This window comes from Sceloporus undulatus, chromosome 1 (assembly GCF_019175285.1).
Source record: "Sceloporus undulatus isolate JIND9_A2432 ecotype Alabama chromosome 1, SceUnd_v1.1, whole genome shotgun sequence".
Classification (NCBI taxonomy): domain Eukaryota; kingdom Metazoa; phylum Chordata; class Lepidosauria; order Squamata; family Phrynosomatidae; genus Sceloporus; species Sceloporus undulatus.
In genome coordinates this window covers 222,858,424-222,885,997 of record NC_056522.1, presented here as the reverse complement: position 1 = coordinate 222,885,997, position 27,574 = coordinate 222,858,424, and the positions used below count along the sequence as shown (strand labels likewise).

The 27,574-nt window shown below is 40.6% G+C and overlaps 1 protein-coding gene across 1 annotated transcript in view; it reads left to right on the top strand.

Annotated features, from left to right (window-relative positions):
• The first annotated feature begins 7,245 nt into the window (after positions 1 to 7,245).
• The window catches only part of EPC2 (enhancer of polycomb homolog 2), a 75,488-nt gene continuing 55,159 nt past the window's right edge, over positions 7,246 to 27,574 (top strand). Inside the window, exon 1 of the mRNA XM_042469168.1 lies at positions 7,246 to 7,686. Within this exon, the coding sequence (XP_042325102.1) occupies positions 7,534 to 7,686 (153 nt within the window). The 5' untranslated portion in view covers positions 7,246 to 7,533. The remainder of the gene's footprint in view (positions 7,687 to 27,574) is intronic.

Sequence of the window (27,574 nt, the reverse complement as noted above, 5' to 3'; positions counted from 1 at the left end):
GCTGCTGTTTTTCCAAGAGAGTCCTTTACATGCCCACAAGGCACTGACAATGAAGCTAAGTAATCTCTCAGTTAGGAATGTCTCATGTTTGAATAATTGGAGTCTTGTCATGTATTAAAGACGTACCAACGAAGTGGATGGTCATTTCCTTCTTCTGAGGTGTGTACTGGTAAACACAAATTTAAAAGACAACAAATTTTAAACTGATGGTACATTTCAATCAACATAGGGCTTCAGTTTGAGCTACGGAGGCAGGTCTGTTTTAAATCTTCTTGATACCCATGGTATAGCTATTTTTTCAGTGTTGTTGGGATTTGTTTGATGTGTGTGTATGTGTGTGTACGCATATACACACATGTATAAAATGTTGAAATTGAGAGACATTTGCTGCTGGCATTGTTCTGTTTGGAGTCTTTTCTGATCTCCTGGGAAAGGTACAGCTAAATACTGCCTATAAATCTTTAAAAAAATCAGGTAGTGTTACCAGAGAACTGCAGGATTAAGGGTCTAAAATTAAGGGTGGGATCCCCACCAATCTGGCCCTCACTGCAAGACCTTCAGCCTGGTTTTGGATCCAATTGCTATCAGTACTGGCCAGACTAGCCAGTTTTGAGAGATGATGGGAATAGCTCAGCATCTGAAGTGTTACAGGCTCCCTACCTCTGCTCCAGTAAATGGAAAGTCATGCCAAATCAAATGAAATCTAATCTCAGATAGTTGAAAATAGTTATTGCTTGGTCCCAAACCTTTCTTATTATGGCCTGAAAACCAGCCTTCTGATTTCACAGGAACTTGATCCATGTAAGGTAACGAAAGAGTCTTCTCTGCTAGACTGCCCAACAGCTGTCTAAAGCCTATCTTTCATGCACTTGCTAAAATTTTTCATGCAAAATGATAACTGTTAAGCTACTTTTTTGCTGTGATATTGCAGAGGCACCGTGATGTGTTTGCCTTTAGTTTCCACCTTTCCACATATGCTTGTTAATAACTGCAATCAAGTTGATTTTGACATTTTGATTTCCTCCCTCCATAACTGTCATCCTTCGGCCTGGAAGGGAATGAATAGGCTGGCCCAGCTCCATCAGGGGCTAGCCTGAAGATAGAGGCTCCTCCCTCCATATCTGTCATCTTCCGGCCTATGAGGGAGTTGACCAGGCCAGCCCAGCTCCATCAGGGCTAGCCTGAAGAAGAAGAGCCCTCCCTCCGGTCCATCTGCCTTGGTCCAGGCCTCAGAGGGAGAGAAGAACTGCTGGACCTGATTTCCTCCCTCCCTCACCATTCCCTTTTCCTTTTGTGTCGTGTCTTTTAGATTGTAAGCCTGTGGGCAGGGAACCGTCTATTATCCCCTCTGTTGTAAACCACTCGGATTCCCAGTGATTGGGCGGCATATAAATAAATCCTATTATTATTATTATTATTGTTATTAGGCACCCCAATCAACCAAAGACCTTCAAGTCACCGCATTATCCACAGCCCGTCTCAAGTCTTGCAGTTTCAGGGCTGTATCCTCCTTGATTGAGTCTATCTATCTGTAATGTGGCTTTCCTCTTTTCCTACTGTTTTCTACTTTGCTAAGCATGATTGTCTTTTCTAGTGATGTCCACATATGGCAGCTTGTCTGAAACCTCTACAGTGCTTTAGTAATCTATACATTGAGCTCGTCTTACTTGCTATGGCTTTCCAGCTTCTACCTAGCTCTTTAAAATTTTGCCAAAACAAAATTCTAAGTCTATGTCTTCTTTTTCATTGCTGCTAATTAGCAATTCTGTTATCCTTCCGTCTGTCAGAAAACGTTTGGAAGTACCTATTTACAGAGTGTAATGAAGGTGTAATGAAAGTGTGACTAAGATCCTTTATAACCATAATTTAAGGAGTACCTTCACTCTTGCTGCAGTGTAACTGTACCTTTACAAGTTCCTACTGCAGTTACTTTCTTCCTGTCAATGTGAAGCTGGAACAGGAAGATTTTCCTAAAAAAGAGTGATTTGGTTTTTGCTGGGCAGACCATCACCACCACTCCCTGCTTGCTTCATATGCAAGGGGGTCGATTTTAGATACTCTCATAATTTGATGTCCTTGTCCTTGCTTACTTGTAAGTAATTCAGTCTTTTTTTAAACTTCTAAATACTTACACATATGCTAAATTTCTATATGTTGCTGCTTTTTACTGTTTGTTCTAGGTGCAGTAGAGACACAAAAGGGTTGCTTTGTGCTGCTTTGTTGGTGTATCGTTCCTGTCTGATAGCTTATTTTTCTGCAAATCACACAGGATTGCAAATAATACAGGTTTAGTTGTTCTGGTATGGCATGTCCATATTGATCCTACTTTTTAAAAATTGATCTGTTGTGTGCATTTATTTTTAATGCTGTCATAGACTACTTAGGTGCATTTTGTCCCATAGGACATCAGCTTGTAATGTTCTGATTTTAAAAGTTACTAATAGTATTGACTTTTCAGAGAGTATTTAAGTGTTGAATATTGGACTAGCAGTCTGGGAGACCAGGGTCCGAATCTGTTCTTGGCCATGGAAGCCCATTCAATGACCTTGGGAAATCACACTCTCTCAGCCTCAGAGAAAGTCAATGCCAAATTTCTGTATTGTGCTATACTCAATAAGTCTTGCTAAGAAAACTCTATGATAGCCCCTTTCACAGACTTCAAAACACATAACAACCCAGTTTGTGGGTATATAAGGTGTTGTTAAAGAAACAAAAAACTATTCTAGTAATTTTCAAGGGAAAGAAAAGGAAAGGAGTTACTCTTAATTAAAATACTATAACAACTAGTTTTAACCATAATTACTTTGAAACTAACTTTCTGAGTTCTCACTAGAACACCCATAATCTGTTTTTCTTGAATCTTTCTGCAATATGCTCATCACACTCATTTAGTGCCCAGCTATCGTTCTCATGTAGTCTCACTTATTTTACAGCAACCTTCATACAACCGTGATGAAGCTAAAGAGACCATACTTTTTAGCTTCAATGAAAAATACTGCTCCAGCAACTTATCTTTGCCTTGTTTCTCTGTCCAAATCAGTCCTCAACCTCCATATGTTTTTCTTTGATGTTAACTATGAACTACAGTCTGTGTTTTGATTTAAGATCTATTCATGATAAGAATGAAATGCATATTGTGAACTTTACCTTGCTCTTTCTTTTTAAAAACATCATTGCCTATGGCTGAGGAAAATAACATCATTCTTAAAAGGCGAGACTGGTGTTAATAGTGACAAATGTTCCAACACTTGTTTTACGAGAATTTTCGTTGAGAACAAATCAAAGGCTCTAGAGTCCCAAATGAAGGGAGTACCCTGTGCTGGTGATTGCTGTTATTTCCATTATACTGATTAAAGATTTGGAAGCAAAACAATAAATTGCCTAGTGTGTCCACAGTTGAATGGAGTTATTTGGACCCGTATCCAGCATCTTATCTACTAGGTTGTACTTGCTTTTTGTAGTCTCATTCATTTGCCTAACCAAAGTGTTAACTGAGAGCCAGAGTGGTATAGGGGTTTGAGTGTTGGACTATGAGTTCGATTCCCAGCTCAGCCATGGAAACCCATTGGGTGACCCTGGGCAAGTCACATGCTCTCAGCCTCAGAAGAAAGCAACAGCAAACCTTCTCTGGACAAATCTTGCCAAGAAAACCCTAGGATAGGTTTGCTGTAAAGTCACCATAAGTCAGAAACAACTTGAAGACACACAACAACAACAACACAGCTTTTTTTCCACTGGATGGTTGTAATTGCACACACGTCAAGCCAATGTTATACATTGACTGCAGGATTTTGTGCACATTATATGTGTTTGTGTGTTCACACACGTTGGCACTATACAGTTATTGACAGTGTGGGGTAGGCTTGTTGTTGTTTTACTCCACATAAGCACTCCAGTATGATTCTTACTTACATAATAAATTGTTAATTATGACAAAGGTATAGGTTGGGGATATTAAAATCTTAATTCTCATATGTACATACAAATGGTAAGTATGCAAGAGGTTTAGTAAACATAGTTTAGGGAGAGAATGAAGTATTATAATTATGTATAACAGAATCCGATAATTTCAGTAAATATTGGGCCAAGCACAAACTATGTCATAGGATTTTTGGGACAAAAATATTGTGTAATAACCTATTGTAGTATTTTTTAATGCATGGTTATTTTACTGACAAATTCTAGTGTGTAGCAGAGATAGAGAAGGGGGAAATCTTTTGTGAATTTCTTTTGTGCATTTTGTCCAAGACAGATAGGATGCTTCTGTGGCAGTGCAATGAAACTGACTGGACCTTTTGCTGCTGGACTTTTCCAACTTCTCTTCCTAGGTGATTTTTTGATCACAGGAGGCACTCCAGAAGTTTTGGACTTCAATTCCCAGAAACCCCAGTCAGCAAGACCAGGGGTAAGATATTATGGGCGACGATGTCTAAAATATCTCGCAGGACCAAAGGTTCAAAACTACTTTTCTAGACTGGTATTCTCCAGTAAAGTGATTTGGGCATGTGTGCTGGTAGCCAATCTATAACTTTTAGATTGCCCAATATGATTATTCTGTATCAAACAGTCCTGCTATCAGACATATCTTCACATTAGTTAGAGTCTGTCAGAAATGATAGATAGAATTATAGTTCTTTTATTCTATAATTCAGCACCATTAATAGCTTTGTAAAGGCAACTGGAATGCCAGTATAAGAGGAAGACTGAGCACAAAGCTAGCCCATTGACAGAAAGAATACTCTCACACCTAGAATATAAACTACCATACTAGTTTGTGTTTCCAAGTGGCAATACATGGAGTTAATATCCATCTTGAATCCCTTATGAAACTAAAGAAAGAGAGAAAAAAGACTATGATTAAGAAACTGGACGGTTATCTGTTCTGCGCAGAGACAACAGTAAATGGAAAATTTCTTCTGTTCATGTTTGTTTACAATGAAGGAAAATATGTGGCTTGAGTTTCATCACTCACAGTATACGAGGCAAAAGGTCTCTTCTGCCTGTGCAGATGCACATCTCTATAGCAATAGTATACTCCTCTCTGTGAATTTTCTGCAAGAATGTGTGTATCGTCTTAGCTTTCAGCTATTCTTGTCAAACAGGCCACAGTTATGTATATTACAATGTCTCACAGAGGTACATTTGTCCTGTGTATGATATATATATGAATGTGGTGCTCACCTGAGTATATGTTGGAAGGAGTGTCTCCTCTCCCATGAAGGTCAATAGCATGAGAGGAAACCCTTTCATAAGAGAAAAAGAAGAGCCAACATGAACATTAGACTCTGGAGACAAGGGTTCAAATCCTCACTCAACTATGGAAATCCCCTGGGCAACATTGAGCAAGTCACACTCTCTCAGCCTCAGAAGGAAGCAAAGGCAAACCATCCCTGAACAAATCTTGCCAAGAAACTGCCATGATAGGTTTGTCTTAGGGTCACCGTAAGTTGGAAATGACTTGAAACAAGAATGGCCAACATTGGTATCAGCTACAGAAGACAGGGCCTTCTCTGTCCTAACGCAGAGTGCCTTTTGGAATACCTTCCCATGAAGGGTGACTTGGTGGCTTCTCTTGGACTGTAGTCTGAAGTTGGAACTGCCAAATCTGTTGTGGAGGCAGTATTCAGCACCACGGACAGCTTTTTAAAAGTGGACTGGAAAACCTGTCATGGATTTACTATCCCACTGGTTTAACGTTGACATTTGGATTTAAGTTGTTTTATTGCACTAAATATCTAGGGTTCTGGGTTGTTGTTTTTTTTGTATGCCACCTTAAAACCCTCTTTGGGAGGAAAGCACTGTGTATAAATGCTTGGAATAAATGTGTAGAACAAAGGCAATTTAATGTGATTCCCTATTTCATCCTCTTGAATTAAATGCTTGTTTGGCTTACAGTTCTCTGCAGGTAGCCTTTTCCTGAGGTGCTGGCAATACAAGGTTCCCTGTTTGTGAGCGCTCACTTGCCAGGAAGATCTTATAGTGTGAGGGGAGTCCTTTGCAATGGTATAATACTCCATTTCCATTTCACACAAAACATTTCCTATTAGTCATAATCAGTTTCTCTTTTACGATGTGGGCTTCATCAATTATTGTGACAATGCACAAATCGTTTAGCAGTTCAGCCTTAATGGCCCAAGACACACTGCAGAAATAACCCTGTTTGGGATCGCTTTAACCACCCTGGCTCAGTACTAGGGCATCTTGAGAATTGTAGTTTATTGTGGCACCCAAGTTATCTCTGACAGAGAAGGCTCAATGTCTCACAAAACTACAGTTCCCGGGATTCCCAAGAAAATGAAGAATATACAGATATATTGCACAGAACAGACTATGGGCGCATATACACTGTAGAAATAATGCAGTTTGACACCACTTAAAGTACTGTAGCTCCATCCAATGGAATCCTGGGGTTTGTAGTTTGACAAGCTCTTGTAGTCTTCTCTGAGGAAAAGTGCTGGCGCCTCCCCAAAACTACAAATCCCAGGATTCTGCTGGATGGCTAAAGGTGGTGTCAAATGGCATTATTTCTACAGTTGCTGCCTAAGTGATGCTGTGGGAACTTAATTCAAATATCCAATCTACAACACAATGGTCTAAAACACACAGCAGAAATAATCCGGTTTGAGACCGCTTTAACTACCCTGGCTCATTACTAGGGAATCCTGGGAATTGTAGTTTATTGTGGCACCAGAGCTCTCTTTCAGAGAAGGCCAAATGTCTCACACAACTACAATGTCCAGGATTCCCTAGCATTGAGTCAGGGGCAGTGAAAGCGGTGTCAAATTGGATTATTATTTCTGCAGCGCGAACCAAAATCTGTAGCATGGGACCTGGGGGCAGTTAAAGCGGTGTCGAAGCGGGATTATTATTATCATCATCATCATTATAATCCCCTCAGTGTGGAATAGCAGCAGCCTCTCTTGAAGCAGTGTGGTGCTGTGTAGTTTTGTGAGACGCTTAGCTTTCCAGAGTGGGGTAAAGCTAAAGCGGGGCCAGAGTGTACTCTTGTTTGTTTATTGTTTACTTATTTATTTACTCCTTTTCTCCCTTCCCCTCCTGAGGGGAGAGAGAAGTGACTGAGAGCAGAGGCAGCGACGAAAGCGACGGTTGGGGTTTGAAGGGAGGCGAACGTTCCATCCCTCTCGGTGCCTCCTCCTCCTCGCGCTCACCGGCCGGGGCTGCGCGCGCACCCTCCTCCCTCCCTCCCTCCCTTTCCCTAGTCCTAGCGCCGTGGCTGAGCGCGCGCTGGGGCTGAGCTGAGCTCGCGCTCCCTCTCGCGAGGCCTGCCGGGAAAGGAAAAAAAACTCCCTACGCTGGCCGCCGCTTTGGTTTAATGTCCGCCATGTTTGCCATGGCGCAGGGAGCGGAGCGGGAGAGCCGGGAGCGGGTCTAGGGCTGTTCGGCGGGGCGCGGGCCCTCCATGGTGTGCGGGGCCGAGGCCGGGAGCGGCGGAGGCGGCTGAGGAGGCGGCGGAGGCGCCGCAGCGAGGTCCCCCGTCCTCTCCGTCCTCTCGCCGCCGCCGCCGCCGCCGCCATGAGCAAGCTCTCCTTCCGCGCGCGGGCGCTGGACGCCGCCAAGCCTCTCCCCATCTACCGCGGGAAGGACATGCCCGACCTCAACGACTGCGTCTCCATCAACCGCGCCGTGCCCCAGATGCCGACCGGCATGGAGAAGGAGGAGGAATCGGTGAGGAGCGGGAGGAGGAGGCAGGCCCGGGCCCTCGCGGGGGGCAGCCAGGGGGAGCGAGGGGGGAGGCGGCGGGACGCCATTGTTTATCGGCCATTTCCCCCGCCCTCTCGGGATTCACCAAGCGCCGCTACGCACTCCGCCCGCCGCGCCCGATGGGGTCCTACGCAAACAGCGCAGCGTAAGACCCGCTCCGGCGCCGTAAGCGCGGCCTGGCTCCGCCATCTTCCTTGCCGAGTGTTTTGATTAGGCCAGGCAAAGAGGGAGGGGGCCCTTACGCTGCCGTAAGAGGAGCGCCGCGCAGGAGGGCGCCCTGAATGGCAAGAGAGTGCGCGCGGGACGCAAGAGGAGCAAGGCGCAGCAGACGCCGCCGCCGCCGCCGCCGCTTCCTGGCTGCCTCTGAGCGCATAGACCCTGCTCGCAAGCCAGGGAGGAGGGACGGCGCTGGGTTCGCTAGGCAGCCCGTATCTGGGCAGCTGTGTGTTTACATACACAAATGCCTGTACACATGCTTACACACATTTAGGCATATATATATATATATATATATATATATATATATTCACACACACACATATATACACATGTATGTACACACGCATGCATATCTACATATATATATTCTCACATAAATACACACATATATAATACACATATATAGTCATGCACACAAATGTATACACATGCATGCATACACACACGTACACAATATACATATATATTCACACTCCCATATACATACACACAAATGTATATACAGTGGTACCCCGGGATACGAAATACACTACCCAGGTTACGAAATTTCCGGGATACGAAAAAATCCCATAGGAAATAACTGTTCCGGGTTACGAAGGTTTTTTCGGGTTACGAAAATTTTTTTGGTGCTTTTTTCGGCTTTTTCGCACGGAATCGCGGCTTTTCCCCATTAGCGCCTATGGCATTTCGGCTTACGAAGGCTTTTCGGGTTACGAAAGCGGCCGCGGAACGAATTAATTTCGTAACCCGAGGGAGCACTGTATGCATATACATACATGCATATATATATATATATACACACACACATATATGCATACACACACATATACATGCACACAAACATGTGTGCGCATGCACACAAATGTATGCAACATATACATACATATAATTATACATGCACACACACACATATACACACATACATTACACACTATACATGCACACAAATGTATACACATATACATACATAAATATATATAATCACATGCACATATATGTGTACATACATATATACATGCATACACATGTGTGTGTATAAATATATGCATGCACATACATACACATGCATATGTATACACACACATATACACAACATACATATATACACACACGTACACACACACACATGCACACATTTATACATACAAACAAGCAGCTTCATTTATATACCACTTCATACTGAACTAACAGTGTCTAAGTGGTTTATAACTGTAAGCTAATTGCCCCCCACAATCTGGGTACTCATTTATACACACAATACTTGCACACGTGCATATATAGGCACACACGCACACATCTTGTGTGCATATACACATGCATACACACACACACACAGGCGCTGATGGAGAGGTTACCTTTTCTAGTCTCGGTAATAGAGAAGAGGCAGTTAAGCTGTCAGTAGCTTTGCTTATCTGTGCACATTGCAAATAAAAATGGCCCATTTCATTGCTTTTTAGTTATACATATGAGCTAACAATGTTAGATTATATTGCTGTTTCTTTCTGTTGCTGAAACAAGGCTGTTAGCTGTCCTGTTTGTATGTATGTCTTGCAAATAGTTCCCTAAAACTTTACTGGGCTTAACACCAAATATATATATATATGCATAGAACTGCAGCCTGAGAAGTAATTGTAAAAGGCCACTGATGCAGTTAGAACTGAATTGAGGCTTGCATAAAGGCATTTCCTCTCAGTGGTTGAGCGCATGGTAATAATGTGTGAAGAAGGTGTGAAGAGCTGGTATTCCATGAGTCCTCTATTGTCATGTTTGGAATGTCACTCTCATGTTTCGAATTTTATATTGAGTTTCTCAGTGTGCATTTACATCGTTGCTCTTAGTTTCTAGGTGTTGTAGCTAATTGAGTTAGGATAGGTCTCCAGTGAAAATACCTGCTGTCTGTAACATGGATGCTGCTTGGGTAGACAGACGTGTTCTCCTCCCGTTGGTGAAGCATGCATATTTCAGATGTTGACACTGGCATGCTTTCTGTAAACCAGCCCTTAATGTAGTTGTGTTTGCATGCAGAATTGGTAGTAAATGTGTCCTCAAGAATTTCTTCAATGAAAAGCTATCTCCGCCTCACTGCCAACCCACTGTGTTTTGATTGGATTCCCAGAGGTTGTGACTGTCAAAAAAGGACCGCTCATCTTTGTGATTGGCTTTCTCTTTTGACTGTTAAAACACACAGGCATCTTTGTAGACTTTGATTTGTAATTCAAGAATTCACTGCTTTCCTCCTTGTATTATAATGTCTAATACTTTGTATTCAGTACTGCTCTTGTAGCTTGTTAGGTGATGAATTAATAAATGTATGTGTTGTAAAAATAAACTGTGGTGTAGGTGGGTTTGCACAGGTCTTGCATTTCAGTTTAGCTAAAAGAGAACATATTTTTATAGCTTAAACTAACAAATACCAATTTGTGGAAGGTGGGATAATAAAAAAATGCAAATGCATTATTACTCCTAAAAATCCCATTATTTTGAAAGTTTGAATATAGTACATATAAATGAGCAATTTTGCAAAAACCCTCTTAACAAAAAAAATAGCCTCAAAATGCTGCTGGATGTAATTTGTTATTAATTGTTTTGAAACTGTGATGACCTAATACATTGATCATTTAAATTCACATCTTACTAGTAAACAGGGCTGGGGAGTAGGAGTAAAGGAGTAAGTTGTTTTTGTAGGAGTAGGAAAAAGGAGTAACAAAATACCTTATTATATTGTACAAGCAAACACCAAAAAACATTTTTATTATTATATTGCACTGGGGAAGTGACTGGGAGGCAAAGACACACACAGACACACACCAGCCTTACAAAGCAACCGGGGGCTTTTCCCCAGGGCTGGGGAGTAGGAGTAAGGGGTAAAGCAGTAAGAGGTTTTTACAGGAGTAGGAGTAATATTAAGAAAAAATATCTTACTCTGGAATAGGACAAGGAGTAACCCCAAAATCACCACTACTCTCTAGCCCTGCTATTAAATACATTATTTTAAAATAATTCCTGTTGAATGTACAGTTGCCCCTCCATTTTTGCAGGGGATCCGTTCCAGCCTCCCCACCACAAAAGTGAAAACCACCAATATTCAAGCCCCATTGGCTTGAATGGTGGGGTGTGCCTGCGGGCGTACACCCCTTTTATCCCCCTCAATTTGCTGCTTACGCTTAAGTGGGGGACACAGATCTCAAGTCCGTGAAAATGGTGGGGCGACTGTAGTTTAATTGAAACATGCTTCCAAGTAAATAGGATTCTAGTCTGGTGGTGCTGTCCCCATCAAAAGACCCACTTGATGGAACAAAATTACTTCCTGATTAAGTGTATTGAGAACTGCATGTTGAGTAAACTTTTAATTGCGTGGAAGGCATGTTGGATTGATTTCAATAGGATTTTCTTTTCAGTATTTTATAGGTTTTGTATTTATTAGATGAAATTTCACAATGGATTTTATAAGAATAATTAAAACAGAAATAAATCGTGGTGATTACTGTCATTGGCAGTTCCTCCAAACATGACATCCTATTCGCATTCATTATCCTACTGAATATAGTCTGCCCTCTCCATACGTGGAGGATCCGTTCTGGACCTGTCCACCCCGCATATAGGGAAAAGAGCATACGCTCAATTCCCTTAGAAAATAATGGGCCCCAGCATAAGTACACACCCCATTATTTCTGCTGGGGCTTGCCTTCCATGTAAGCTTAGAGCTGTGGAAGGCAAGGCTGCCAATAAGGAGGGCCGCCTGTACATGATAATCTCCCCATCCCTTCATAGTTGCCAGGAGGCAAAGGTCTTCTTCCACTGGGTGCACTTGTAAATTAGGGTTGGTTTCAGTGAGTTAACTGCTTCCAAGCAACAGAAAGGATTGGGTGTACAAAGTGCTGGTAGACAGGTCAGGTATTCCAGCTGTTGGTGGTGACAGGTTTTCAAAGCTGTGAATAGCCCCTCCTCCTGCCCATGTGTGTATGGTCATTGATCTGTGTCTTCAAATTATTTCCAACTTAAGGTGACCCTATCTTGGGGTTTTCTTGGCAAGTTTTTTCAGAGAGGGTTTGCCATTGGCATCCTCTGAGGTTGAGAGGGTGTGACTTGTCCAAAGTCACCAAGTGGGTTTCCATGGCCAAATGGGGATTCAGACTCTGCTCTCCGGAGTCATAGTCCTACACTCTAACCACTACACAATTCTGGCTATGTGCCTTCAAGTTGCCTGTAGACTTATGGGGATCCCTTGAATAGGATTTTCTTAGGTAAGGAATACTCAGAATACCTCTGAGAATACATTGCCTGTATTTTTCTTCTGCCAGTTCCTTCCTCTGAAATGTGGTCTACAGCACTTGACCACCTAGAAAATCTAATACTAGATCACAATTATGGTAGACGGCACTTTTCTTCCACTTGGGTGAAACTGATTTGGCCCTTGCTACTGTCTCTTCCTCTGCAGTGAGTCTAAAATGGGGGGGGGGGGGGAGCATCAAAATTGAGTTGACTGCATTCTCAGTGTCAAAGAAAAACATCAGAACAGATGGGACATACTGTAAGTGCCTCTGTCTGTTGAGTGGTTGTTAATGTAAAACAAGTACAGTCACCCCTCTGTTTTCGTGGGGGATCTGTTCCGAACCCCCCTGCGAAAATGAAAACTACCAGTATTCAAGCCCCATTGGCTTGAATGGTGACCTGCACCTCATTTTATTGCCCTCCATTTGCCACTTACGCATAAACCAGGGATGCAAATCCCAAGTCCACGATAACCCCTATTCGATTTCTTTTCAGATATCGCCCCTAGAAAACATTTCAGTTCCACTCTAGCTCCTACTTCTGTTAATAACTAACATCGATGGTTATGTGTTTTTGTAACTGTAACAGAAGATTATTTCCTTAAGTTGTGAAGCAGTTTTGTGACAAAACTTCTAAAAAGATTAGGAATAATCTTGGTTTGTTTGTTTTTTAAAGAAAAACTCTTTACCTAGTAATCTGAAATCCAGTACTTCTGTTAGCTGAGAGATACTGAATAAAGTGGATACTGAATAAAGTGGGAAAACAATGTGGGTATGATGGCAAAAACAAAAATGCTAACCTTTGTGTTACATAATGCCTTTAGTAGGCTTAAGCAGAGGTAATGCAATTTTGCATGTTGAGTTTTTCAGAGGCCTTCATCAGACATGATACAGGAAGGATTGAGGTGGGGAGAAGGAAACAAGTGGTTGGTTCAATGGGCTCTGTCTTGGCTTAGTCTTAAAATGGAGATTGGATCAGACTGTACCAGCTGTTGAGATGGCTTCTTGGAACTGGGATCCTCCCAAGGGTTGTTGTTCCAAAAAATAATAAACCTTAATAAAAAGGGTATAAAAATAGCATAATTTATTTATTTGTCTTATGTCAAAGTTGCAACATGAACCTATATTCTGTTGTCTTGCCTGCCTTAAACTGGAGCTAGCTGTCTGAAATCACAGCAAAGAGGGGAACTTAGCACACTTGCAAATAAAATTTTAAATGTTTACTAAATTACTCAATCCATCTACTCTAAAACATTCCACAAAATGGAATTGGATGAAATAGTGTTTAACCTGGCATAACCACATCGCTTTATACTCAAGGATCCTATGGATGTGGCCACCCACACACCCAAAAGCTACAACTTTTGAATAATTCTTCCTGGGAAATGAAACTTTTCAGTGTGGCCTTGCTAGGCCAGTGTTACTTTTCCCACAAGCTTTGTATTCCACATGGAGAGAGTTCTGTGTTTTGATCAGCATAGTGGGAATGCAGTTTCAGGTGACTGAATTTAATCAGTTCAGTAGATTAGGTCAGACATTTTTATCTTCAGTTTAAGCAGAGGGGAAAAGGCAATGCTTGACTTGCTGTAGAATTAGAGAAGGCATGGGTTTTTTTCCCATATTTTTTTTAATTTTTCCATTTAACAAGCATAAAAAAACAGCTATGCACATGATTCTACAGAGTTACATATATATCATATATACACTCTCCATATAATGTTCTTAATTCTATCTTCCTTCTTCTTTCATTCCCTTTTCATGCTAACTTTTATTTTAGTAGTCGGATTCGAAAAATATTATTTCCAATTTTATATCCGTACCTCCGAATCATTACACTTAAATAAATTGTTGTATAATAGATTTCATGTTCTATAGACATATTGACATTAAATTTCAACAAATGGTAGATATTAAGTCATCTCTATTCCTTACTTTCATACCTCGACATCTATATACCTTTGAATTTGTATCTAAACCTCCTCGTTAAACCATTTAGATTTGCAAAATTGTATAACGGGTTCCCAGTCTTCTACTTTATCCACGTTTTTCTGTTTTATATAGGCGGAAAGCTTATCCATCTCCATTGATTCTATTAGTTTCTGGAGCCACAAGTCCAGATCCGGTATAGTATTGTCCTTCCAGAATTGAGCTAACAGTATTCTAGCAGTTGTGATCATGTATAGAAGTATTCTTCCAAATTTTTTCTGTATTTCTTGTGAAGTTTTATTAATCATATTCAGGAGGTAAATTTCGGGTCGAAGTTCAAATTTTATCTTTAATATATCTTCAATCGTTATATGAATTTGTTTCCAAAATCTTTTAAGTTTGGGACATCGCCACCACACGTGGAACCAGGTGCCTCTTGCCTCTTGGCATTTCCAACAAGAATTTGATTTCTTTTTATCAATTAAGGCCAGTCTGTTCGGAGTGAGGTACCACCGGTTCTCCATTTTCCAAAAGTTTTCTTTCAAGTTTTGAGATAAGGTAAATTTTTTTGTCTTTTCTCTAGCATTTCTCCAGCTTTCTAGGTCTATGGTGTTCCCACAATCTGAAGCCCATTTAATCATGGCGTCTGAAATCAAATCTTGTTCTTGGTTCACCTATAATAAAAATTTGTAGAGCTTAGATGTTTTTTTATGATCTTCATCTATTAGAATTTTATCAATTTCTTCCAATTCTGTATTTACTCCAAGCAAGTTCTGGTCCATCTTGAATCGTTCTTTCAATTGGGTATATAAAAACCAATTTGTTTTCTTGCCGGATTCTTCAAGTTCCTCCTGTGTTTTCATTGATTGAACCCCCTCCAGTGATTTTATTAGTAGGTCGCCATAATTCATCCAATTGTCTATTTTTCCCCATCTTCCAAAGAATGCTTCCTGTGTTGAAACCCAGAGCGGAATTTTCCTGTAGATTTTCTTTTGTATTTTGTCCCAAGTTTTAAGAAGTGATTTCCTGATCTCATGTTGCGTAAATTCCTTATGGATTTTTGCCTTCCCATAGCAAAGATATGCATGCCATCCAAATCTATTATTAAAACCTTCAATTTTTAATATGTCTTGTTTCTCTAATTTAACCCAATCGGAAATCCAATTCAAAATATTCGCTTGATAATAAAGTTCCACATTTGGTACTCCTCCTCCTCCATCTTCCTTTCGACGAGTCATCGTTTTCCACCCTATTCTAGATTTTTTCCCATTCCATAAGAAGTTCTTTATGTCGTTATTCCATTGTTTAAACGTGCTTGGATTAATTGAAATTGGGATTGATTGGAACAAAAAGTTTATTTTTGGCAAGAGCATCATTTTTAACGTTTCAATTCTACCTGATATTGACAAATCCAGTTTTGCCCATTTTTTCAAGTCTTTTTTCATCTCGTTCCAAAGTTTTTTATAGTTGTTCTCATATAACTCTGAGCTTTTGTTTGATATCCAAATACCTAGATATTTTGTTTTCTTCTTAATTTCACAGTTGGTTTTCTTTTTAATTGACTGATCTACTTGTTTTGATGTGTTCTTAGTTATAATTACTGTCTTTTCCCTGTTTATCTTAAATCCTGCAACTGCACCAAATTTCTCCATTGTTTTGAACACGGTATCAATTTGTTCGATAGGATCATTCAGGATCACTTCCGGCGGTGATGGCTGAGTGTTAGGTCGCTAGCAGACGGGCTCGTCACAGCGATCTTCAAGGCAAGCCAAGCAGGGAGGAATCCCTGCCTAATCTGACTCCGAGAGGGAGCCAGAGAACGGGGCTCGACCGAGCCCGGGGCTCCTTTTGGGGGTACGGCGACGGACGGTTGCTGAATCCGAAGAGCAGCTGGGGCTTGCCTTGAAGGCATGGTTTTTAAATACAACAAATAGATACTTCCATTATTATTACAGTGGTATCCGCTGGGGTTTAGTTCCAGGACCCAATGTGGATACCAAAATCCTTGGATTCTGAAGTCCCATTAAATACAGTGGTGTAGGCAAATGGTATTCCTTATATAAAACAGCAAAATCAGTGTTTGATTTTTCGAATTTATATCTTTTTGGAATATTTTCAAGCTGTGGATGGTTGAATCTGTGGATGAAGAATACGTGGCTATGGAGGGCTGACTATAACTTTATAACTTTATATCCATCCTTTCCACTCAACACTGGGACTCAGGGTACTTTGTACTGTGGGCCTGATGCATCAGCAGGCTAGCAATCTGTGGATTTGACCTCCTGCAGATCACCACATCCCATATTATTCAATAAAGGTGCTGACACAGATGTGCAGAAATTATTGCTTATAGAATAATACAGGGCATGACTGTCTGTGGGTTTTCCCATCCATTGTGTCCTCTAGAACTGAGCCCTGTGGGTGGGAAGGTTCCACTGTATATGCATGTTTTCAATTAAGTATATTCCTGTGAATTGAACGGGGTCTTCTACCCTGAAATTGCAAGTGGTTATAGCTCTGACCAGTTAGAACTTTCACGTTAAAGAGAGAAATGACTTTTAATTTACTAATCATGCAAATTGAGTTCAAAATTATAAGCTTGATGTTGTGATGGGAATGCATGTTGTGAAGGACATGTCAAACCATTTTGATACAGTGACCACAGTCATATCAGATTTAACTTACATGAAAATGCAGAACTCCCCGAGAGTTTAAAATGGGTCAATTTAATGTCAGAAGGAGAATGTTCTCAAAGTAAAGAGGGGAAATGAGTCTTTATTTGTAATACAGTTAATGGTAAAGTTAACTAGTAAAGGTTTAAGGAACAAATTACTGAAACAGAATGTTGAGAAATAGGGATAATTAAGCAGCCTTGCCACGTAACGCTCCCCCCCCCAAACATATGTAAGTGAAATCTCTGCCCACCATTATTTTATTGTTGTATTATTGTTTTTAGATTTTATCGCCTGTAATTTTAACGGATAGAATTGTTTAATCCTCTTTAAGGGGGGATTGTATATATTGTATTTTTAAAGGTTGTACGCCGCTTTGATTGTGGTAACAAAAAGCGGGATATAAATTAAAGTTTTATTTATGATATTTCACAGTGCTCAACCAAGCCATATAGCTGGCTATGGCTGGAATGCTGAATGGCTCACCATAACAAAGTAGTTATGCCATGCTACTGCTGGTCATTCACCAGTACCACTGTAGTTGCGGTAGAGCTGCTACAGTTCACATGGCCATTCTGTGCCTGATAGAGACCTGTACAGATTGGAGAAGTGTCTGATTACATTCCTGTAAGGAGGTCCAAAATGTTTGCACCATCTTTTGAGGTCCACCAGGATCCTCTATAAGTCTCAATGGATGATGTAATAATTTTGCATCTTGTTATAGTGATATAGACACACATTCTTTAATAGGCATAGAATGGCTATGAGGGAGCCGCAGCAGCTCTGCATGAAGGTTTTTGTTTTTTTGGTGGTGGGGCGCCTTTGACTGTTGCAGAGGGAAGGAGGGAATATGAGCTTCTGGAAGATCCAAAAAAGACAAATAAAGGTACAGTATAAGACTTAGGTTGACTGCATAGATGTTTGGTATAAATAGGGATGCAAAACCACAGGCCTTCCTTGTTATATGCTGCCAGTAAACTCTTGGATATTTAACATTAAGGTTTTAACTATTTTATAGTGAATTCAGCCTTTGGCCTTGTGGGGTTGCAAGGTGATTTTTATAATCAAATATATAAAAATGAGTAAAACTCTTTGAATACACTGAAATAAAAACCAGTCACCAAGGGAAAAGAACCACTGACTGGATCACTGACATGGAAAAAAGAATATTTTAAGATGACAGGAAGAATTGCAAAAGCCAAATGAAGTCTTTTTGAGATACCTATATATCAACCACTGCTTTCTGAGTAGAGCTATAAATAATAGAGGGAGACAGAGGAAGTAGGTTAAAACTTCAAACTTTTCTTACAGAACTTTTTAAAATAAACGCAAGGACATGGGAAAAGCTCAGATTTTGAAATACTTTAATAATGTTACATTGTTCTGTAGCCTTTACTCTTTGAAATTACTTCTGGACCCCCATAGGAACCTCTAAGTGTTGCAGAATGCAGAAACAACCTTAGGTGTTTGGCCCAGAAATGTAGTCTGGGATTCTGCAAAGTCTGTCCTTCTTCAGTGTGGGGGTGGCAGGGCCTTTGCACAATACAGTCTCTAATTGTTTTCACTTCTCACCTGTTCCAGATTTCTGTCTTCTGCAGCATGTGAAATATGTTGGTCTTTGGAAAAAGACAAACAATCAAGAGACAGTAGGAAAGTTTGTTTTGAGTTGGCAGGTGTTCAATTTTTAGATGCACCTGAAAATGATAAAAATAAAGAATCAGAAAAAGCTGATACTACTGGTAGTTACAGCTCAGGAAATGAGGCTGATAAGGCAAAGTTTTATTTAAGAAAACAAGTCTTAAATAAGTTTCAGTTTTCCCCTTTTTCCAGCTCTTCTTTTGGAAATGGCAGGTTTCTCATGTTTGTGTCCACAAGCAAAAGAAGAAACAAGTCTTCACATGTTTATAGATGGAAATATTTAAAACCATTTCATAATACCAGTTATGAGACTGGACGACATCTACCTTACTTTTCTTAAAGCAATTGAGAAATAATTGGAATATTGTTGTCACTTGTGGATTGGTAGAGAGACCGTCACTAATTTTGAGGAGTGGGTCAAGACATGGGAATTTTAGAACAGACAAAAATCTTACCTTAATGTGGCCCTTTTAAAATGGATAGCATTACTGAGATTTAGCACTTCTAAATGTATAAAATCAAACTTCAGTGACGATGAATTGCTCTTTTTTAAAAAATTAGGTATAATAGTTTCACTGATATAATACAGTTTGGTCTGACAGAGGAGTTATGTATAAGATAGGCACGGAGATTTCCACTTTTCCCCTCTTTCCACACTGTTCTGAAAGTTACTCAACACAGATTTCCAGAGTGCGGGTTGCAGCAGTAGGAAGAATAAATAAATTTATATCCAACCTTATTTCTCTGACAGAAAGCCTCAATATACAGTAGCAGAAAAAAATATAATAGAATCATAGAGTTAGAAGAGACCACAAGGGCCATCCAGTCCAACCCCATTCTGCCATGCAGGAAATCACAATCAAAGCATGCCCGATAGATGGCCATCCAGCCTGTTTGAAGACCTCTAAGGAAGGAGACTCCACTACACTCCGAGGGAGTTTGTTTCACTGTCAAACAGCCCTTACTGTCAGGAAGTTCCTCCTAATGTTGAGCTGGAATCTCTTTTCCTGTAGCTTGCATCCATTGCTCTGGGTCCTGTTCTCTGGAGCAGCAGAAAACAAGCTTGTTCCCTCCTCAATATGACATCCCTTCAAATATTTAAATAGGGCTATCATATTACTTCTTAACCTTCTCTTCTCCAGGCTAAACATCCCCAGTTCCCTAAGGCGTTCCTTGTAGGGCTTGGTTTCCAGGCCCTTCACCATTTTAGACGCCCTCCTTTAGACACACTCCAGTTTCTCAATGTCCTTTTTGAATTGTAGTGCCCAGAACTGGACACAATATTCCAGGTGGATCTTGACGAAAGCAGAATAGAGTGGCACTATTACTTCTCTTGATCTAGACACTATACTTCTATTGATGCAGCCTAAAATTGCATTGGCCTTTTTAGCTGCCGCATCACACTGTTGACTCATGTTAAACTTGTGGTCTACTTGGCCTCCTAGATCTCTTTCACATGTAGTCTTGTTCAGCCAGGTGTCCCCCATCCTATATATGTACATTTCATTTTTCCATCCTAAGTGCAGTACCTTACATTTCTTCATGTTGAATTGAATTTTGTTAGCTTTGGCCCATGTTCCGTTTAAAACTTACCTCAGTTGAAAGTTCCTTAGTCGTCCATCCTGGTTTCTTGAGACATCTCTCATTTTTCTTCCTCACTGGAACTGTTTGAAATTGTGCCTTCAGTATCTCCTTTTTGAGAAAGTCCCATCTGTCTTGAACTCCCTTATCTTTTAGTATTCCTGACAATGGGATCACCCCCAGTATTTCTCTAAGGCGCTTTACAGACTGCCCAAAAGGGCGGTCTGCCGACGCCCGTGTTTGCTGCCCGAGGGAACCGCAGCGGACAAACTGTGCAGTTCCCCAGTGCAGCAATAAGAACCCCCAAAAAGCGGGTTCTTCTTGTGGCGCCTTCGTGACGTCGCAAGGTGCCAGTGTCCATCACGTCAAAATGGCGGCGCCCATCTGTATAGGGTGCTGCCATTTTGACACCCTCATTACGTGCGAGGGGCAAGGTGTGTCAGGAAGCGCCGCCCCTTGCGCTTAACGACGGTGCCCAGTAGGGCCCGTCTGGAACGCGCCTATGTTTACTAAAATCCGCTCTTCTAAAATCAGGAAAGCATGTCTGACTATGCCTGGCTTCTCCTTTCCTAACAAACTCCAGGAGAACATGGTCACTTCCACCTAAGCATCCCACCACTTGCACCCCATTAACCAAGTCATCCTTGTTGGTTAGGATCAGATCTAAAATAGCTGACCCCTTTGTTGCCTCTTCCACCTTTTGGACAATGAAATTATCTTTGAGGCAAGTGAGGATTTTGCCGAGTTTGAATTCCAGCAATTATCAGGATAGTTGAAGTCACCCATCACTACTACATCTCTCCTTTCTGAGTGTGTGGTCATCTGTTCTAGAAAGGCATCATCCAATTCCTCCATCTGACTTGGGGGTCTGTAGTAGACTCCCACCATAACATCCTTGTTGTTTCCCTGCCCTTTAATTTTTATCCAGATGCTCTCCATCTGGCTGCCAGTATTGATGTCCTGGATCTCTTCACTGGTGTAAATATCTCTGACATGTTGTGCTATTCCTCCTCCTTTCCTGTTTGGCCTATTTCTCTTAAAAAGCTTATATCCCTCTATTTCTACATTCCAATTATGAGCCTCATCCCACCAGGTTTCAGTGATGTCTATTATATCATATTTGCTTTGTCGTACTAGGAGTTCGAGTTCATCATATATGTAAAGAGAAAATATTATCTGTGCTGGTTCAGAAACAACTGCCTATCTAGTCCAGCATTCTGTTCATACAGTAACCAAACTATTGGATTATTAGGAACCTGAAAGCAGGGCATGAGTACGGGGGCACCCTTCTGTCATGTTCTTCAGCAACTCGTATACCAAGGCATACTGCTTCTGATAATGAAGATAGTATATAATCATAACAATGGTAAGCTAGTGGTAGCCTTACCCACCACGAATTAGTCTAATAACACCTTACAACTGTCCATGTAGGTGGCCATCATGACATCTTGAGGTAATGAATTCTACATTTGTGCTATGTGCTGTGTGAGAAAGTGGTACTCTTTATATGGCTGAGAACAGCTTCATTGGCATATCTCACATTCTAGTCATGACTTTGTGTCCATACCATGTATATTTTTATGCACCTGTTAAGTATTCTCACTCTTACCTTTTTTCTATGTTTAAATAGCCACAAACATCAGCTGAACACCTACATCGGAATTGCATACTATAAATCTCCACATGTGAAGTTATGCATTGTGTTAGGCAACTCTTCTGTTGAATGGCAATGTTGCACCACTATACCACCAGATGCTCATACACATCCAGAGACAGTGTGCATCCAGGCACAATGGCACTGCATGTGCACCACCACATCCACAAACTTGAACTGAATGTAGACATTCTGCCCTGGGCAGAATTTCCAATCACTTCAATAGAGGAATTTTGCATGTGTAAGATGCCAGTGTGAGAACCAGTGTAGTGTAGTGGTTTGAATGTTGGCCTATGGACTCTGGAGGCCAGGGTTTGGCCTGTTACAGACAGCCAAAATAAAGCTGCTTCGAGTCACAGTGGAGGTATGGTGTTTCAATGATGTATGTGTCCTAAGAGTCCAGAAGCCACACCAAAGCCACGCTCTGGTCCTTAGTGATGGAGTGTGGCTTTGGTGCGACTTCTGGACTCTTAGGACGCATGCATCATTGAAACACCATACCTCCACTGTGACTCGAAGCAGCTTTATTTTGGCTGTCTGTAACAGGCCTACGAATACTCAGCTGTGGAAACTCACTTGGGCAAGTCATACCCAGGGGAGGACAAAGGCAAATCCCCTCTGAACAAGTCTTTCAGGAAAACCCTATAGGTTTGATTGTGTCTTCCTGCATAGCAGGGGGTTGGATTTTGATGGCCCTTGAGGTCTCTTCCAACTCTGCGGTTTGCCTTAGGGCTATAAATCAGAAATGTCCTGAAAGCACACAACTACAAAATGTTTAACCGTGTTAAGGTCCATTTAACCTGTCCTAATTTTGTAGAATCATTATGAGTTCTGCTAAGAAAGATCTTGATTCATCCTAAGGAAAATGTAGGTTATTTTAAATTGTGGCATGTCCAGAAAAATTTGAATAATCTATCAGATACAAAATTTATCTAGTAAAAGATGCTTAGACTTCAGTAGATGTTTTTACAGAGCTATGATAAAAGGCTGCCAAGTAATGCATCAGAAGCTGCTGCTTATTCTAATGACAGTTGAATAAATCAACAGGTATTTTGCATTGGAAGAAAGAGGTATTTCTCTGCCACAAGACTCAGTATGGGGATTGTGCTAGTTATTCATCAGCTGTGAAGTTGGGTATATTAAAAATAATGTTGTTATCTGAAAATAGTTTCCAGATTGTTTCAGTTTATTCAGTATGGGAAAAATGTGGGGAGAGCTGAAAGGACAATTGTAAACTAGGTAACTAAACAATCAAATGCTGGGAATGTAAACAAAGCCCAGCTGGATCAAGCCAGAAGCCTATCTTGTCCAACTTTCTGTTTCCACAGTGGCCAACCAAGTACATATGGGACATTGCATGATATTCAGTGTCTTTGCTAAGACTTGAACAGTAAACTAATAATTTCCAATGTTAATTTTTATACTGACATCCCACCCTATAGCATAAAATCTTTGAGTGGCTTACGATAAAATCAGTTTGATAAATGTAAAACATTAAAAACAATGTGAACATTCTAAAACATATCAAACAACATTGTATATATACTGGTGCTGTCAAAGCCTATATTCCAACCTTATGCCTTACCTGCCTTTCTCCCAGCTTGGAAGGGAAGAGCTTTTTCGATACTTTGCTAAGGTCCTCCCAGCCTGGTCCAGATTAATAGAATTTCTTTGAAATCATTGGTTTTGGTGACTGTCTGCAAACTGCAAAAAAGAAAGAGCAATGTAAAGCAAATGTCTGACATCAATAGTATGCTGTGATCCATGGCCTGGTACAGATGGGCCTTTTGCAATGCCCTCATCATGTGCGAGAGTTCCCTGGGGGCGGAGCGCCCACACGCCCCGCAACCCTCTCACGTGACAAGGGCGTAACAATGGCGGTGCCCTGTATACATTGGTGCCACCATTGTTACGTAAGCACCGCATGGCGCTTATGTACCAAATGCGCCACTGGCGCACTCATTACACTGCTGCCTCAGGGTAAAAGAGCCCGCTTTTCACAGGTTCTTTTTCCTGTGCAGGGAAGCCATGTGGTTTGGCGGCTGCGGCTTCCCTACAGAAGAAAAACAGGTACCAGCAGGCCTCCCTTTTTGGGAGATCTGTATTGTGCCCATGTGAGCCAAATAAAACTCATTGGTCTTCATAGTGCCACAAGTTTCTTTGTTTTTGTTATGATAGACTGAGAAATGTTACCTTGTAACTTTCTTTTTAATTAGCCTTGTTTAATTTGAAGAGAATGAGATGATGTAGTAGTTTGAGCATTGGATTGGGATTCCAGGAGACCAGAGTTTGAATCAGTTCCCAGCCATGAAACCCACAGGATGACCCTTGGGCAAGTCTCAGCCTCAGAGGAGGGCAATGGCAAATCCCTCTGGATAAATCTTGCCAAGGAAGCCCCATTAAAGGTTTCTTGTAGAGTTGCCATAGGCAAAAATGAAATAACCTGAAGGTGCAAACACAACAACTCTTAATTTGGGAAAGTGTACTTTGACAGTTCAACAACCTTTAAACTAGTGAGCTTCCTGCATGGCAGGAGGTTCAACTGGATGATCCTTGTGGTCTCTTCCAACTCTATGATTCTGTGAGTTATGTAAGCATGCATGCATGATGTTTGTACATGTGTGATTTCAATATTATCTCTTCTGAATTCCTCACGAATTGGAAGGTGGTTCAATAAGGCATGGGGTTGACATTCCCAACAGATTCTGTATTCAGGGGTGGAGTTCATAGACTCCTGTGTGTTACCTTACCCATTCATAGGAAAATAAAGCTGCAACCCTTCCTATTGCATCATGCATCACTAAATTGTTACCTAATGATGGCAGTCTGTACTCTGTATTTTATTTATGAAAATATTTATAATTTGTAGTGGCATACTTCAGTTAACAGAGCCTCTAAAAGTGGTCTTATGCCTGCCTAGCTTCCCCTTTATTCTTTGTCCTCTGTCTAGCATATATATCAGCAGCATCATTGAGAGGATAGTGAAGGAGTGCTGGAGAAATACAAATTTTGGTGCTGGGTTACAGAAGCATGTCTGCAATAATGGAATAAAAGCTGTGTCAACTGTAGCCATGTGTGCTTGTTTACAACAGGCAGGTCAAATATCAGCTACTTTGAAATGAAGATTCTCTAGAAGATTCCAAATGTTTTTGTTTATTCATGCAAGGTGTACCTAATCTGATTGTTTCACAGGTGCTAATAATAATAATAATAATAATAATAATAATAATAATAATAATAATCTTTATTTATATCCCATTTTTCTGTTGCCAAACAATCAAAGTGGCTTACGTCAAAAAATCAATCCAATATATACTCCATTGTGCATATAATATCCCAATCTCCCCCTTAAAAAAGAATCAAACACATTACAATTAAAATTAGTCTATTAAAATGAACAATTGATAATAAAATAATCAAACTGGGTTGAGTGATAGACATTACATGATGAACAGTACATGATGGGAGGGGATTCACTTTTGACTGAGTAGTTCTATTCAGGAAAGGCCTGAATAGAACTACTTTAGTTCTGATTTGAAAGTTTGCTAAAATGTGTTCAAGGTGCTGTCCTTTTTTATGGAGTCAGACCCTATCCCTGCTCTTTCCATGTTATTTTTTCCTTTGATACCAAAGTTTCTGTTCAAAAAGGAATGCTGAGGAATTGTTGTTGTGTTCCCTCAAGTCATTTCCAACTACATCTTAATTAACTGAGGCATACCTGTACTACTTTCCCTCTGAGAGAACTCTCAGTACAATCATACAATGTTATAACAGAGTCATAATTTTTAACATTATGAAAGAGTTTGTTAGGTTGGTTTAGAAATGAAGAGGCCAGTGTGGTGTTGTTATAGTTATTTATATCCCACCTGTTTCTCAGTTTGCGACTCAGTAATTACAAATATTATAATAATTATAATAAAAGTTAAAAATTGAAAAAATACAAAAGTTAAAAAATAATTATATTTTTAAGTAGTTAAAAATATAAGCCATAAAAGGCACAACAGAATGACAAAAAGAATAAATGGTTGTGTAAATAATTGCTTCTCAGGCTATTTGATGTAAACATTCAGCAGTTCTTTTCTAATATCCAGGAAGAGCTACCATAGTTGAGCCCATTGGCTATGATCGTTTCATTCTTTCCAGGAAACTCTTCATGGACTAACAGCTGGTTGCTTGTGGACTGGCAATGGTCCACCACTTGGGCAGCACAGGAGACTTAAGAGTCATGAGAGTGTTAGCATTGTTTGCTTCTTGAATGACCTTTTATATCCTACTTTTACGTTATGCATGGGTACATTTCAGTTGAACATTAGAAATAACTTAATAAGACTAAGAGCAATTTGACAGTGGAACCAGTTTCCTAGAGAGGTGGTCAGGTCTCTTTCTCTGGACATCTTCAGAAAGAGGCTGGGCAGCTATCTGCTGGGGATGATCTACCTGAAGTTCCTGCCTTGAGCAGAGGGTTAGACTTAGTGACTCCTGGGGTCTCTTCAGCTGTGTGATGCTATGATTCTAGTTGCTTGTACATTAATTTCTAGAGTTGGCTTGATGGACTGTATACAGTATTCACATATCCTTGATTGTTCTGCTACTGATTCACTGCAAATGTCAGAACTGACTTGCTTTGATCTGCCCAGGCTACTGCCCTCCTGTTTCTTGTCTCCTATTTTCCTGCGCCTTGTTTTACTTTAATACCGTGGGCTGCTTCTTCAGTGTATGCTAATGTTTACTCATCAAGCTAATTAGTTGATGCATTAGGTGGTAAGTGTTTTATTTGGCTTGGCTTTTAAATGGTATTCCTGGGAGGTAGTTGATAGAAGAGGGTTTTCCTGCCCCCTGCAGACCCCCAGCCCCTCCCATTAATAATGCCCTAAACATTTTTGACCTTCTGAATGGAATGTCTGCAACAAAGGGGAAATTGCTGCAAATCAGGCTCCATCTTCTATAAGCTCTTTGCATTTGTGGCAGTGCAGGGCTGTATTCTGCTCGGAGCCAAACCAATGAAATTCTGGCCCTGTTCAGACTTCAGATGTCCAGGGAGATTTCCATTAGTAATGGATGAATAAGCATGTTGGTGCATGCTGGCTAATTGCTCCTGTTGACAGTGGTAGCTGTTATTTGTCATAATTACAGATCTAGCTGGGAGTTCTCTGGCTTGTTTCCTTTCTGACATCCAGAAAATTATCCGTAGAATGCATTCTAGAATAATAATCTGGATTGTGGAAGAGGCAAGCCAGAGAACTATCTCCCCTGCCAGGTTTGTAAATCATAATAAAGAAACTACAGACTACAGACTGAAGATAGACAGTTTCTTTAGCTGTTCCCCGTGCAAGCAAGAGTGCTCAGCCATCTTGCATTATTAGTATGCTAGATAAACTAGACCTGTGAAGTTATCCTAGTAAATTTATAATGATACCGGAATGTTGCAATGTGGACATGAACAATTGGGCCACGACTCTCTTGCCTGGCTCCAAAAGCTGGCCACTACAGAGGAGGCTATGTCTTCCTAATCTAATAATTTTATGAGGTTCATTAAACTAAGTGTTCCCATATTGAGTAACATGGAGTTGGACAACCATATTCATGGACAGCAAGAGTTAATTGCATTATATATGGAATATAGGATGAAATGGATGACCAAATTTTGTATTGGAACTTTTTTTTAGCATAGGCCAAATCTTTCTATATGTATTATAAATAAGCACAGTTTCACTGTGCTGTTGACATAAGATTGCCTTGACCAAAAACACTTTTTATAAGACACATTATTATCTTGCTGTCATCTTGAGTAAATCTAGAATAGGTGAATGAACCAGTTGACTGTGGACCTAAACACAAGGATTCTCTTCTTTAAAAACTGCCTAAATGATTCTTTGTGAAATGTCAGTGTC